This window comes from Raphanus sativus, chromosome 9 (genome assembly GCF_000801105.2).
Source record: "Raphanus sativus cultivar WK10039 chromosome 9, ASM80110v3, whole genome shotgun sequence".
Classification (NCBI taxonomy): Eukaryota; Viridiplantae; Streptophyta; class Magnoliopsida; order Brassicales; family Brassicaceae; genus Raphanus; species Raphanus sativus.
In genome coordinates this window covers 32,717,753-32,733,074 of record NC_079519.1, presented here as the reverse complement: position 1 = coordinate 32,733,074, position 15,322 = coordinate 32,717,753, and the positions used below count along the sequence as shown (strand labels likewise).

At 36.3% G+C, this 15,322-nt stretch overlaps 3 protein-coding genes across 6 annotated transcripts; 2 read left to right on the top strand and 1 right to left on the bottom strand.

The window, feature by feature from the left end:
- The first annotated feature begins 299 nt into the window (after positions 1 to 299).
- LOC108827442 (protein SHORT ROOT IN SALT MEDIUM 1) lies at positions 300 to 7,161 on the top strand. Of its 4 annotated transcripts, none has more exons than XM_018600840.2 (19): positions 300 to 457; positions 565 to 658; positions 793 to 1,284; positions 1,374 to 1,474; positions 1,667 to 2,395; positions 2,495 to 2,540; positions 3,042 to 3,134; positions 3,216 to 3,271; positions 3,471 to 3,573; positions 3,718 to 3,929; positions 4,015 to 4,078; positions 4,449 to 5,396; positions 5,493 to 5,570; positions 5,710 to 5,784; positions 5,873 to 6,247; positions 6,338 to 6,562; positions 6,652 to 6,693; positions 6,787 to 6,849; positions 6,941 to 7,161. In XM_018600840.2, the coding sequence occupies exons 2-19, from the start codon at positions 584 to 586 to the stop codon at positions 7,025 to 7,027; spliced, it is 3,864 nt and encodes a 1,287-aa protein (XP_018456342.1). In that variant the 5' UTR covers positions 300 to 457; positions 565 to 583; the 3' UTR covers positions 7,028 to 7,161. The 4 variants fall into 4 exon arrangements, with proteins under 4 accessions (XP_018456342.1, XP_018456339.1, XP_018456341.1 ...); XM_018600837.2 differs by having other exon boundaries at positions 6,335 to 6,562; XM_018600839.2 differs by having other exon boundaries at positions 301 to 457; positions 5,496 to 5,570; positions 6,335 to 6,562.
- Positions 7,162 to 8,942: 1,781 nt separating this feature from the next.
- On the top strand, positions 8,943 to 9,662 carry LOC108826356 (SKP1-like protein 14). Its single transcript, XM_018599744.2, has one exon. The coding sequence runs from the start codon at positions 9,021 to 9,023 to the stop codon at positions 9,489 to 9,491; it is 471 nt and encodes a 156-aa protein (XP_018455246.1). The 5' UTR covers positions 8,943 to 9,020; the 3' UTR covers positions 9,492 to 9,662.
- A 3,246-nt stretch (positions 9,663 to 12,908) lies between these two features.
- LOC108827281 (aspartic proteinase nepenthesin-1) lies at positions 12,909 to 14,392 on the bottom strand. The gene has a single exon (XM_018600659.2). The coding sequence runs from the start codon at positions 14,336 to 14,338 to the stop codon at positions 12,965 to 12,967; it is 1,374 nt and encodes a 457-aa protein (XP_018456161.1). The 5' UTR covers positions 14,339 to 14,392; the 3' UTR covers positions 12,909 to 12,964.
- Between the last annotated feature and the right edge of the window lie 930 nt (positions 14,393 to 15,322).

Genomic DNA, 15,322 nt, shown 5'->3' with positions numbered 1-15,322 from the left:
ATATGTACATTTTGACAGGAGGCTGTTAAAATCTTCAGGTAGCTGAGTTAGCGTTTACTACACATACCATATTAGGGATTCATTCTTTTTTTTGTCGGCAGGGATTCTTTTCCTTAAGTAAAACTTTTTTTTTTTTTTTGGAACTCCTTCCTTGAGTGAAACTATAAAGCTACCAATTTCTTCCTTACTTACCCAAATTATAACTATGTCCCTTATAAAAGAACTGATAAAAGGCCAAAATATAGCATAGAATCAGAGCCCATTAATGCTTTAGCGACAACAACACGCGTGTCATTGTGCCTAACTTCAAAGAAAAACCCTTTTATTAACCAACCACAACAATCTTCGCATCTTTCCACAACCATTCTCAGCTCATCATCTCGACTCCTAGGGTTTCTTTTTCTCTCTCTCTCTGCAGAGAAGAAGAAGAAGACAATTAAAAGCTTCAAATCTTCAGGTAGGTTCGCCATATCACGACGTCAATCCGCGATCCCCCCTATTCAATTTCGTGCTTGCTGAAATTCGATTGTTTCACTAAACTCATTACAATTGAAAAATCAGCAGATTAACCTTCAGAAGACGAATGTATTCCTCAAGAGGAGGGAGCGGCGGCTACGGTCAACAGCCCTACGGTTCTCAATCTGGTTATCCCCAGAACGTAAGCATCATCGAGAGATCTTTTATTGAATTTGATACTGATCGATGCAATTCACATTGAAATCACTGTTCTAGATAATGAATCTACGGCTAATTAGGGTTATATATATTATTATTATTATTATTATCATGCAGCTCGGATCTGGTTATCCGGGAAGTTCAGCCAGTGGCGGCGGCGCGGAAGGAGGTTCTCAGATCCCCTTGACCTCTCGCCTTCCTTCAGGAGCTCCTCCTCAGGAGACTGACATTGGCGGTTACAGGTCTCATCTATCCACAGCTAGCCACTACGGGACGCAGTACGGTTCAGTGTACGGCACATCTTCACTCGCCAGCTCTCAGCCTTTAAGCAGCAACACAAAAGGCGTCGTTCTTGGCTCATCGGTCTTGGATAACCGCTCCGGATACGTCCCCGCTCTTCCCGATTCCCCGCCGAAGTATGGTTCCGGAAGCTATCTGTCTTCCTCCTCTGCAGCGCATGGTTATGGTCAGAAGGAGGAGGATCTGTATTCGGATAAGCTCTCTGGTTACGTGCCGGTTGATAGAAGGCAGTCGGGTGGTTATCTCGGTAGGGAGTTGCAGAGTGATCCGGCTGCTCGTTATGCTGATTCGTCTAGTTTTGGTCGTCAGGTACCGCTTACGCTCACAGATAATATGAATTTGGTTTGTTTCTCTGTCTAGTGGCGTTACTCTTTACTGTTTTTTTTTTTTTTTGGCAGACTGATTTGTATGATCGCATTGATCAAGCATCACTCCTCCGGGGAGAACAATTATTAAAAATGCAGTCGCTTCATACCACTTCTGCTGATGGAGGTGTCAGGTATTTTGTTTTCTCCGATGATGTATCCTTTTGTATTTGTTCAGAAATACAATACCTCTGTGATCTGTATTATGTTTCTGTCTGGACGAAAAATATGTTTTTTTCCTAGATTTTTGTCACAAAGCCACTTTACACAATAACCTTTGAAGAAAAATTTGTGTTATTGCACTGAGTAGCAAACATTTCTGGCAGACAAGCCGATTATCTTACAGAAAGAAGTTCTACTATACGCCATTCTGACCAAGAAGCTATGCATTATGGAAGAAGGCTCGAGTCTGATCCTCATGGGCTATCATCACTACACAGCGCATCTTCTTATGCCACCCAACATACCCCATCGCTATTAGGAGCTGCTCCTCGGCGGAACTTGGATGACTATATTTATCTGGAGAGTTCTTCTAATCCTGGTTATGGCGTCAGTTTACCTCCAGGCAGGGATTATGGTACTGGGAAGGGCATCCTTACTGCTGCGTCTCTTGACTTGGACTACCCCGGTGGTATGCTGGCTCGTGGTGGTGGAGGTCCTCGTGTTGATGATCTACGGAAGGATGACCGGGCAAGCTATCTTAGGGAGTTTGAGCTAAGAGAAGAAGAGCGTCGCCGTGAGAACCTGCGTGCCAGAGATAAGGAGCGAGAACGAGAGAGGGATCGCGAACGTGATAGAGAACGAGAACGAGAGCGGGAACGAGAAAAGCAAAGAGCTAGGGACAGAGAAAGGGATCGCATACGGGAGAAGGAAAGAGAAGATGAAAGAGAACGTGATCGAAAACGCGCTCTCGAAAGAAAACGTGATCGGACTCCAACAGCGAGAGCTGCGTCCAGGGACCCAAAGGAGCGGACTCCAGTGCCGAAAGCTGTTTCTAGGGATGCACGTAGTTCTTCTTTGCGGCGGGATGCACAACATCGTGAAGCATCAATTAGGTTTTCTTTTTTATCTATGTCACGCTCTTCATCTGGACTGCAGGGGATTTTATGTTGCTTCTTCACAAGACACTAACCTTATTTCTGTTATACCTGAAGGCGTCCTTCACCGGTTAGGCCAATACGGAGAGATTATGTCTGCAAGGTAACAAGTGTTCCAAGAAATTCCTCATTGAGTGATGTTTTTGCATACTCCTCGGGGTTACCTCATCTTCCTCCCCATTCCTGCATTCTCCTTATTGTTTGACTTCCAATTTCAGCTTTCTCATTCCTTTCCTCCTTTACCCTTGATTATTATACTTCCTCTTTCCTTCTGACATATTGTCACCTTGTGGTTTTATACCTTCCTTTTAAACTCAGTGTAACAAATATCTAGTTGCACAATCCGGGTACAAAGTGCTATGTTTTCCTGAGTTTGGTATTATTTGGGAGGGACTTTTTGCAATGCAACTAGAAAAAGTTGACAAGGATGAAACAAATGGATGTTTATCAAATCAAGGACGTGAATATTATTTTTTCTTTGATGAGACACTTTATAGTGACAGGAATGAGTGGCTGAGTTATCTGCCCTTTGTATCCTGAGTAATGCAATGATTAAGACCAATGTGCATAATTTTTATTTGATGATTGTGTGACTTTTTTGTAGGTTTTATCCTCGCGTTTGGTTGACATGGAGAGGGATTACGTAACACTAGATAAAAGATACCCAAGGCTTTTTGTTCCTTCTGAATTTTCCAAGGTATCTGTTTGTCTATCTGCCAAGAATTTTCTAATCCTTAGGAGAGTACTAAGCGATCTCAAACCTCAATATATATTTCAGGTTGTGGTGAACTGGCCGAAACAAAAGCTTACACTTTCGATGCATACTGCTGTGAGGTAAATTAATCCTGCTTTGTTGTTTGCAGTTTGTATTCCGAGGATTTTAATCCTTTTCAAGCAGTTTGAATAGATCATATTTTTGTTTCCCTTGCCGAGTCAGTATATCAGAGCCAAATTTTGTGGATTCGCTTTTACTTTTATTATATAAATAGTTAAAATATTTGTAAATTTAACCATCTTTTGTTGAGGACGGCAGTTTTGAGCATGATTACATTGAAGATGGTGGAGTTGATGTGAAACATACTCCCACAAAGTCTTCAGCTGTGAAAACGGAAGGAAAGACTGTTTGGAATGCCAAGGTGGGCTGTTTTTTTTTTCGCTTTTCTCTTTATAAGTCTTCTACCGCTTTCATTGTGTCTTTTCACTGTTTATCATCACTGGTATTGTTCCCGATTCTGTTGAAAGCATTTTGCTCATGTGTAATGTGTTTCTCTGTTGTTCAGATGATTTTGATGAGTGGCCTGAGCAGGACTGCTCTGGAAGATCTTGCTTCAGATAAATTATTTGAAGACCGTATACCTCATATTTGCAACATATTAAAGTTTGCTGTTCTTAAAAAAGATCATTCGTTGATGGCCACTGGGGGTCCCTGGGATCCCACAGATGGCATGGACCCATCAGTTGATCAGTCTTCCTTAATCACGACAATGCTGAGGTGTGTTTCTTCTCTTGTTCGTTTTTGTCATTCTTTTCTACCTTTTATTCGTTTTTTGAGGCATGGGAGGTCTTTTGCTTTGCAGACACACAAAGGATAAGCTTCATCTTGATCTGAGCAACTGCCGTCACTGGAATCCATTTCTTGAGGTGGTTTGGCCTCTCTTAGCCTAAGACTGCATTTAGATGTCGAACAAGTGGGGACGCCATAGTAGAGTATCCTTTATAGATCATATGAAGCTTATTAGTGGTTGCTTTATTTAAAAAGTTTTTTCTTTATTGTATTAAATATTTTTTCTAACTGTCTTAAATGGTTGGACCCTGAACCACTGCTATTGACCTACCCACTATGAATAGCTTTGCCAACTTTGTTAACTTTGTTCCTCTTTTGCTGTGATTGCATTTTGCTGTAAATATGGTAGCTTCAGTATAGATATGTACAAAGCTAGCCAAGCAATATTATTTACTAGTTATCTGGAGATCTAAATAGCTTTGTTTTGCGTCTTTTTGGCATTTACAGATACATTATGACAGACTTGGTACCGATGGAGTTTCTATCTTCAAAGAGATCACTGTACTATTTGTCCCTGATTTATCAGAATGCCTTCCTTCATTTGACGCTTGGAGAACCCAATGGTTGGCACACAGGAAAGTTCTTGCTGAGAGAGATCGACTACTTACTCAGGAGGCTAAGAAAGATGTGGTTGTAGGAAAGGGCAGTGATAATGCCATTGCTGGTGAAGTAGCTAAGGATGCGGAGAAAAAGATCCCAGGAACTAAGAAGATAGTGAAAAAGATTGTTAAAAGAGTTGTTAAAAGGCCTGTAAGCGATGGAAAGGCAACTGAAAAGAAAGAGGAGAAGTCGGATGAGAAGGATGTTCTTGAAAAGGTTGCCATTTCAGGTGATAACGTAGGGGAGAGCTCAGACCCTAGTGCTAAGGGCAATGAGCAGACTCCTTCAAAGACGATTGTAAAGAAAAAGATTATCAAAAAAGTGGCTAAAAAGAAGATTGCCGAAGTAGACAGTAACATGGACGGTGACTTGAAGAATAATGGAGACAATGATGAGGAAAAGGTGGTGGAGGCAGAGAAGAAAACTCCTGATTCAGGTAGTAAGGAGATGAAATCTCCAGATGGAAAGAAAGAAGAGAGTGCTTCCAAAACTGTGGAAACAAAACAGAAGGTTGGATCACCGGATACTGAGAAAAAGGAGGGTGCTTCTAGTTCAACAAAGAAGGAGATTAAGTCAGGCGAAGATAAGAAGGCTGAAAAGAAAAACAATTCAGATACCCAATCTGAGGGCAAAAAGGTTGATGAGAAAAAGGCAAAAGAAAAAACTACCGAGAAAGAGATTAAAAAAAGAGGTGGAAAAGATGAGTCCAGAATACAAGTGAAGGACAAGAAAAAGTCTGACGAACCTCCTCGGCCAGGATTTGTTCTTCAAGTGAAACGGGACAAAGACTCTAAAGTATGTGGACAATAACTCAAAAGGTTTCAGGTTACATTTGGTTCTAACCATTTCATCTTCGCAGCTTTCACTTATTTGGAGTTGCTTTCTTTTTAGCAGTTGCGTTCACTTTCGGTCTCCCTGGACTCGCTCTTGGATTACACTGACAAGGACGTTGATGAGTCATCATTTGAGGTTAGTCTTTTTCCTATGCGGTTACTATTTTGCTTATCATGTTTCCATCGTCTTTCTTAGCTAACTCAATGTAAGTTTTTTTTTGTTTTATAGCAACGGAACTACTAAGTTTTCATCAATATAATTTATGTTCTTGCAGCTTTCGTTGTTTGCTGAATCGATGTTTGAGATGCTACAGTATCAAATGGGTACTCGTATCTTAGAATTTCTCAAGGTTAGTTTGTAACTGATTAATGATGTTTTGTTTTTGAGCTACCTGAACTGTATTCTTTAACACTTTTTTTGTTTTAATTTCTTGGAAGAAATTACGGGTGAAATTTGTGAGGGAGAGAAATCAAAGAAAGAGGCGTCAGGAAGAGTTATCTGCCAAGCAAAAGGAAGCAAAAGCACAAAATAAGCGTCAAAAGACTGACAAGGAAACCACGGTTACAACTGAATCTGTTCCTGAGAAGCATGACAAGAAAAATTCAGCCAAGGAAACGGTAGCCAACACTGAAGACACTAAAAAAGCTACCAGTGATGAAACTGCTACAATGGAAGTGGATAACGAGGGTGAGGAGGATGAAGAGATTGATGAGGACCCAGAGGAAGACCCTGAGGAGGATCCTGAAGAAGACCCTGAGGAATGCGAGGAAATGGACGATGAAAATCCTGAGCAAGAAGAAACTGGTGAAGAGGTATGATTTACATCGTTTGGTTTGCAGTTTTCAAAAACTTGTTTTGTTCATTAATCTTTATCCATTTGTTCTGTGTCTCTTTTTCAGCAGCAGAAGAATGAAGAAACCAGTGAGAAAACTAGCGGAAGTGTTGCTGGTCCTAAAACTGAAGTCGCAACTGATAGCAAAGAAGAGAAGGGTTCTGTCGTGGAGAAGACTGATTCCAAATCTGCTGAGATCAAACCCAAGACGGAGTCAAGCAAGCACGGGAAGCAAGAGGAAGGAACATCTGATGCACCAAAAAGAGAAGAAACGGTTGATAAAGAGTTGTTGCAGGTAGAAACTCCGCTTTGACTAATGTCTTTTAGCTTTTTGCCGTTTTTGTTGGTGCTAAAGCTTTTGTTCATTGCTTCTTTTGGCTCAAGGCTTTCAGATTCTTTGACCGTAACCAAACTGGCTATGTAAGGGTAAGAAGAAGCTCAACTCATCTTCCTTAAATTGTCATCTCATTCTCTCAGAATGAGTTTTACAATACCGTATGCTTTTTTTTTCTTTCTCAGGTTGATGATATGAGAACAACTATGCACAGCTTGGGAAAGTTTCTATCTCACCGAGAAGTCAAGGTAAAATAGATTTTGCCATACTCGAGTTTGTCAATCATTTTGACAAAGATATAGTGAGTTAAATGTTTTTGTGTCTTGTTGATTTCGGCAGGAACTTGTGCTGACTGCTTTGTTAGAGAGCAACACTGGAAGAGATGATCGGATTTTATACAATAAGCTCGTTAGGCTTTCTTTATAGAGATGATACTTTTATAATGGTGGTCTTGTTTAGTGTTTCTTTCCAACTTCCCGAGAAATGTTTTTTTTTCTTAAATTTATTTCGACTATTGTGCAATAATATCTGCTTTGGCCAGATTATTTTTCTTTTGAATATTATTTCGTCCAAAAGTTTCTGGAGGGGTTCTATGAAATAAAATCGATCAATATGCAAATTCAGTCCCGCCACATGCATGAAAGCATTTGATTACTCATTTATCGTATAAATATTATCTTCTGCATTTACAAATCGATATGAGAAAACTATAAATTTCTAATTTAGTTATGTGTATATTATCTTAGAACTAAAGCTCGTCTGCACATCCGCGCAACTATTTATTTTACTTTTATGAACTCTTTTTGTTTCTTTTTGTACGATTTTTTTTGCGCAACTATTTATTTTACTTTTATGAACTTTTTTATTTCTTTTTGTACGATTTTTTTTTGGGTGGGTGGGTGGGGGGGGGGGGGATATTAAGACTTTTACCAGTTTTCTGAGTTTATATTACCGTGGAAACCACTTATTACATAGCAAAATAAGGAACCATTTTTTGTACGATGTTCTCAAGAGTATTTTTGTTTTGATTTGTATGATGTTTTGAAACTTTTATGTAAATTTTTTAAATCAACTGATTAAATATTAAAAATTAATGCATAGTTATTATCTTATTTGTTCATATTTCTTTTAATTTGTGTGTTTATACTAAAATATCTTATAAAAAATAAACCATAGGAATATATAAATACTATTTAAATATTTATTGGTTAATATTTTAAACATTTAGCATATTTTCAAATGTTTGTAAACAAACAAATTATATAATTAACAAGATGTAAAAAAACTATTGATCTGTGCACCCATATTAAATACTTCGAAAAATATTGATCTATCGATATGTTTGATTAGAAGTTCTTTCAACTCAAAATCGTTTCTTACGTGTAATAATTTTTAAATACATTAGAAAAAACATTTGGTTTTAAACATTAAATATTGTTTTACAATTAAATCAAAAAAATTAAATCTTAATTAAATATGCTAATTGTGGTTGGCTAATACATTCATTATTGTGTACATTCTCTTTTACGTACAAGCTGTTTTTTTTACAGTGAACGGCTATTCACGTACAATCTGTTTATACGGATAAATTATGAACAAAGGTGTAACAGAGCACATGAACAATATATGGTTGCGTGAACAATGTCACTTCCAAGTATGGTTATTTTCACAGATCGAAGAAAATTACTACAATCTATGAAATTTTTAAGTTATTTCGAAATAAAGTTGAGAAAAAATCTTAATAAACAATTTGAGAACATTTTCTTATGATCTTTTAATAAGTATGAGCAAACATATGGAATTCTCTTAATTCTAAATTTCTTAACCCTTTTGTGGTTATCTTATCTTTAGACCAAAAATAGAAACATTTATTCTATTAAATTAGAAACATACTTTATTGATATAAGTTTTAACCAATTATTATTTTATTTTATTTTTTAAAAATTAATATATATCAATCTTATATAATACAAATATGATTTTTTTAAAAAAAATACAAAACAAATATGAAAGACGTATCAAAATCTAGTTATATTATTTATATATTTATATGCATCTTGACTGAGTATATTACAAAGCTTCTAGAGTCTTCTACGAAATAGAGAATCTCTGGACCATTATTGATTACATTGATTCCAATTTTTTTTAGAAAGGATCATCTCCAATATTTCCGTTTATCATATCGAGTGGTTAATCCCGAAAGTTATGGAGTAATTTTTAAAACCTCATTAATTTTACATATTTATTTCTCCTTTTCCATATTGTTTTGGGATAATATAATATTTACATATTCCATAATTTACCGACCCTATTCAACACTATAAAAAGAGACACATACCCTCACCAATTCTCATCCTCAAGTCCCAAAACAAAACCCTAGAACTCTTCGCCGCTTTCAACCTAATAATCAAAACAAACAATGTCTAAGCCAGACAATATTACGTTAGTAAGCTCCGACGGCGAGTCTTTCGAGGTGGAAGAAGCGGTGGCGCGTGAGTTCGAGATCGTAGCGCACATGCTCGAAGATGGCTGCACTGGTAGCAATATCCCGATCGCAACCGTCGACGGTAAGATCCTCTCCAAAGTGATCACGTATTGCAAGAAACACGTCGAAGTTGGTAATGTCGAAGGAAACGAGGACGCTAAGAAGGCGCTCGAGGAGTTCGACAAAAAAGTTGTTGATGAGGAGAGGGAAACGCTCTTTGCACTCATCCTCGCAGCTAACTATCTCAACGTCAAAGGCCTTATTGACATTGCTTGCCAGAAGGTTGCAGATAGCATCAAAGACAAGCAACCAGAGGAGGTTCGCGAGATTTTTAACATCGAGAATGATTTCACACCTGAGGAAGAAGCAGAGGTTCGCAAGGAGAACGAGTGGGCTTTTCACTAATATTTTTTTTCTAGTTTTTCTGAATTTTGGTGTTCTTTGTTTTTTTAATGACTTGGCTTGTCCCTTTTCTTTTACATTCGTGAAGGAACTTTTTAAAAAAAAGTTTTTCCTCAAGTTTACCTTATGAGTTATTCGTTTATTTAGTTTGATGAGTTTTTGTTCCGTCTAGTTTCATGGTTATGTTGATTTTCTTATTTGGCGACCAATTCAATACAGGCGTCGCAGCCGCTTTTCTGTTGATGCCTATGTTTCTATCTAGGGTTTCTCTATTTCTTAAAACCTTAGTATATTTTTTAAAAAATCAAATCTTATTTCTGATTTCAAAATTCACAACCCCATCAGATTTGGAAAAATCGTTAAATTATTTTTAATTATTTAAGAGCGAATATATTACCATTAGTTATTCCATCATCTCATCAGATTCTCTAAATTAACCTAAAACGTCCATTGTAGAAAGCCAATGAAAAAGTTGTCTTGAACCATCACTGAACCACAAGAAGTGAATCTCGGAGAAATCAAGTTTTTTTTTTTTGTCAGCGACGACGTAATACCTTTCTTGTTACGAAACTTCAAATATATAATTTTCCTCCCCGTCCTTTCTTTTTGCGTTTAGGTTTAGTCTAAATTACATCCACGCCCAACGGGTTCTTTCTGATGTTGTTTTGGTCAAGTGTATACATTTTACATAACAAGGATACACTCCTTCATAATCGACGGCATATCTACATAGGGAAACATAGACATGGTTTCACTGAAACAATATTCCATGTTGCTCTCCGGGGTGGACACAGATAAGGGCAGGGTATGGCACGTGTTCTACTCTACTACTATTGTTTCCTTAACTGAGGTAGCCGTAAGTATTGAAACAATATTATAGAAGCCTACCACTTAAGAAGACGAGTTTTCAAAGCAATGAGAGACCCATTTGGCTGCACTAGCCACCAGGACACCAAGTCCTATCACTTATCACAAAACACGAGTTTAAGTTACAGCTTGTAACTTTATTATACATACATTATCAGGGGCGGACCCACCTTGGAAGGGGGTATGGCACGTGCCACATACTGATTATATAAATTTCGTGTTCCAGTAGTACAGAAATAGATGCCTAGCTCTTTTGGTTTAAGTGGCTTCATTGCCCTCACCTAACTCCATGTTCGATTCCCGTCCCTGCCTTCTTTACTTTACCCCTTCTTAATTGTGTTTTTTTAAATAAAATGTCTTTCTTTCCTCTTTTTTTTTCTTTTTGTTACCTAAAACTATTTTTTTGTTATCTCAAATTTCTACACACTTTTTTTACCATTTCATACAATATTTTCCCCTTTTTTCTTTTTTTTTGTTTTTGCTACATAAAACTATTCTTTCTTTTTTTTATTAACTTTTTTGTTTTTAATACTAAATTTTCTATAATAAAATATATAATTTATTCTAATTTCATTCTAACAATTATTTTCATTACTTTTTGATTTATCAATACTTAGATTAATAAAAATAAAAGGAACAAAAAGGTTGTGAGTATTATATGCAGTATGAAATTTATAACATTACTTAAAAGGAAGAATTACAATTATAAAAATTAATTATAAAAATATGATATTATTTTTCTTTGTATGGTTAATTTAAAGTAAGATGTAAAAATATAATGAGTAACATAATTTTTTTAAAAAGAATTTATAAAGCCCATTTTATTAAATTCTTTAATATTTTAATTTTATATGTATGTTTTTTTATTGTGCCACATATTATATTATTTTCTAGGTCCGCCCCTGTACATTATTCAGGTACGGTTGCTTAACCTGTAATAGGGATGTGGTTTCAGTGCATGCTACATGGTCTGAGTATTATGTGGGAAAATATTATTTAGTGAATTCGCCGCAAATATTATCAAATACTGTTTCCCAACTTAAAAAAAAAAAATACGGGGAATAAGTCCAAAAAATATAAAAAAGGAAAAAAAATTGTGGCGCTAGCGAGATCAGATCACCACCAGAGACTACGAGACAACTGCCTGCTTTAGGACCAGATGAGAAAATGTACTCACCCATTGGCTAAGTTGACCCGCTCATAAGCAACCAACCATCCTTGCAATGAAATAATTTGGGGTTTTGGAAGATTTAGCATTTTTGCCTATGTAGCTTGACACTGATGGGTCCACAAGAATATATATATATATGGGGAGATGAAGTTCTAGGGATCATTTTTTTTTTTTTGAAAAAAGGGCAAGTTCTAGGGATCATTTTTTTTTTTTTGGAAAAAGGGCAAGTTCTAGGGATCATTGAATCACTTTTGTAGATAAGTTTTGAGAGGCTTCGAACAAAATCAAGATTCAAGAGAAGAGAAGAGCGGCAACATCAGTAGTGGGTCGACTAGGCTATATTACTATGGGTCGTATAAAGCCCAGTGTTATACCACTCATAAAAAAAGCAAATAAACAATAAACGATCAATTAATTACATGGTTCTAAAACATTTTGATCAATCAAATAATCATGTAAGTTGGTTAGGGCTTAATTATTTTATTGGGTGACGTGTTTGCATTTCCAAATAGATTAAAAGAAATTGCACGATGTGCATTTCATCTCTTTCTCTCGAGTTGCTTAGACAAAAAAACATTTTGATCATATCTTTACTTCCACGTTTAGTAACTGTATACAATCATTAGTGTTACTTATTACCAATGATAGTCATAGAACCATATCATGTAAATTTCTAAGTTGTTCATGATGGCACTTGATCTACCAGACTACCAATGATAGTCATAGAACCATATCAATGTACAATAACACAAGAGGATAATTTGTTTAGATGGTAGATTAAGTTTTTGTTGTAGGATTTAATTAGTTTATAGTTTTTATTATTGTAGCTATATTTTTTAGGCTGTCGAAAAATCTTACAACTTTAAAAATATTTTACTTGTTGTTTTATAAAAACACGAAAGAACAAGAAAACATGGTTGTATATGCTGTAGTTTTTATTTAGGACTCATTAAATTATTAAAAATAATTGAAAAATGCTGTAAAAATATTATAAGCTTTAAAATAAATTAAAATGCATCCTCATTGGTTAAGATTATTGATTTATAATAAATAAAGCTGAAAACAAGTTAAAAACCAACCAATCATCACCATGTCTAAAGATTTTTGCAAATCAACCTGAAAACATAGTATTTATCTTTCTTCAAGAGAAAAAAGAAATATAGTATTTATTATATGGTTTCACAAGGACATATGAAAACAAATAATATTACTCAATAGCTTAGGTTTTCAAATAATTATTTACCAATAAGGAAATTAAAATGATTTACAAATATTTTTTATGTTTTTTTTATGTTTTCATTCAACAATTTGACAAACCTCTTTAGTTTTCTTTGAAACTTGATTTTATTAATTTTCATTTTCGATTTTCTGGGAGATATCTATTTTGTCACAAAGCATGCAAGTTTATTAATAATAAACGAAGGAAACAATTAAAATTCTACAACTTTCCACATTCAGTGGGAACAAACGACACCTTATCCTTCTCAAGATCATGAACTACATTAAAATTCTGCTGCTGAAAATTTCCAAAAACAGACATCCCATTAGATTTCCCCATAGCCAAACACAAAACACCAGCACTCGGATCCTCCACCATGTAATTATCACCGGGAAGCTCCAAATCCGCACCCTTAAAATGAAAAACCAGCTTAGGAACAGCGACATTCTTAGCCTCATTAGATAACGTATAGCACAAGTCAAGTCCTGTAGACCCTGATTCATCAACCGGTAAACTCATCCGCGAAGTAAACTCCTTCTTCAAGCTATTAAACACCTCCTCCTCTAGATACGTGAGGGTCGTGCCAGAGTCTATGATCATGCCTCCTGTTCCATCTTCAGCTAGTTCGAACATAGACTTCTCTATAGAAAGACGTTTTGAACCGACGGTGATGCCTTGTAGGTCAAGGTAATAGAACGAGGGCTGGCTAGGGTTTCGTAGCAAGGAAATGGTTTTGGTGGCTTCGCCTTCTAACCTCCCACCGCTTTTCTTGACTATATCCGAGGCTAGAGATCCAATAAACAGAGAGCTAGATGCTTTGGTATCATCAATAGCGGTCAAGCAATAAGAGAACTTAGTCTCCTTGAGCTGAGAAATAAGCGAGAGCGGTCCACGACCAAGACCTACAAGACCCGACCCTTGAGAGAACCCGTCTCCTTCGTTCTCATCTCCACACCCAAACCCTATACCCGAAACCGAGTTTTCGCCACCGAAAGTGAACGTTTCCTTGGCCAAGACCCCTCTTGTGGACGAGTAATCTCCATAGGTATACAAATACTCACAAGCTCCTTCGTCTTGGTTGCAGGTAGACCGAGGCAGTGCGTAGCAAAGACCAGAAGAGCAACCAACTTTTGTGTAAGAAGAAGACCTTTTCGGGTCGAAAATAGGAGATGGTTGGTCGTAACACTCGGTGCAAGGCTTGCATTGCGTCCATATAAGGTCACTCCCGGTATCTAATATAGCAGAGTATTTAGCCGGAGGGTTTCCTATAGCTAAATCCACAAGAAACTCGCCGCTTCCTCCATGAGTAGGTGCTTTGATGTTGTTGGTATCATCAGGACGAGATGATGCAGCTAAAACAGCTGCAGCTCCTAACCTGTTTAGCCTGTGGAATCCGCGGTTAATACCTCTTTGGATCTTTTGGATCTTTGTGAGGTTTTTACCGGAGTCTACGTGTTGTAGACTTAATCGAAAACCGGATCTTGGAAGGTTTGTTGGAGGATGATGGCTGGTTAATGATTTTCGTGATGATGAAAGAGCGATGAAACATGAGAAGGTGATAAGAAAGAAATAGAGTAACAAAGAAGAAGCCATGGTTTGTGTGTGCGTGTGTGTGTGAGTGGATGATGTGAGATTAAAAGAGTGGTAGTTAGTGTTTATATAAAGAGGTTTACGGACACAAGAGAAAGAGTTACAGAGTAAAGTTAGGCGTGTAAGAAGATGGACATTGTAACTTGTTCCTACTTAAACTGAGGAGATGCTGTTTGAGAGATCTCATTCAAACAAGCAAGCCCTATTCTTTCGTCAAAATCAAAGAGTATTTGTGATTGTCATTGAGAAAACTTTGAAACTATTTTTTTCCTCATTTAAATCTATTGACAACAACAAGCAATTTACTATATCGGCACTCACTCCTTGTCAAAATTACAGTGGAATAATTTCTTTGATTTTTGAATATATTTATTGTTGACTTGACTAAGGTAAATGATATTTTTTAGCATTATTTTTTTTTGGCAACAAACTGCTATTCTATTTTTTTAGTATTAATAAAATGATTTATTGCACATCATTTCATTCTATACAATATCAGTTCTAGTTGTAAATTTGGCTAAAATTATACTGGGATTGAATTTGTCTAAATATATATTTGGTACTGTAAACTAAAAGATTAATAATTAGACGGCAATTGGATTGTAGTTTTTTTTCTTTTGAAATGGAATAATATGGAATACTCTATTCTAAATCCCACACAAAAATTACCATTTATCTCAAATGAAATGTTATGTTTATTACATCAATTCCACACAAGAAAAAACAATTTCAAAAGAAATCATTCAAATACCATTTTGATCTTTTTTTTTGGGCATCAGATACCATTTTGATCATAAATGAATGTAACAGAGGCCTCCATATTCCATTCATGTTCTTTCCGTTCCTTTTTGTCCCACTAGTTTCGTTATATGTTTACCATTTACAGCCTTAGGTTACTGATAATCTGAATTTAACTTTTTAACTTTTTAATTAAATTTTCTAAATATGTTACAAAAACAAGCAATTTACTACATCGACCTATTGTTA

Bases quoted from the DNA above. Each gene is read 5' to 3' on its own strand.
- LOC108827442 (XM_018600837.2), top strand. From the start codon at position 584: ATGTATTCCTCAAGAGGAGGGAGCGGCGGCTACGGTCAACAGCCCTAC. The intron at 1,285-1,373 runs GTACCGCTTACG...TTTTTTTGGCAG, and splicing joins CGTCTAGTTTTGGTCGTCAG to ACTGATTTGTATGATCGCAT. The intron at 5,397-5,492 runs GTATGTGGACAA...CTTTCTTTTTAG, and splicing joins AACGGGACAAAGACTCTAAA to CAGTTGCGTTCACTTTCGGT.
- LOC108826356 (XM_018599744.2), top strand. From the start codon at position 9,021: ATGTCTAAGCCAGACAATATTACGTTAGTAAGCTCCGACGGCGAGTCT.
- LOC108827281 (XM_018600659.2), bottom strand. From the start codon at position 14,338: ATGGCTTCTTCTTTGTTACTCTATTTCTTTCTTATCACCTTCTCATGT.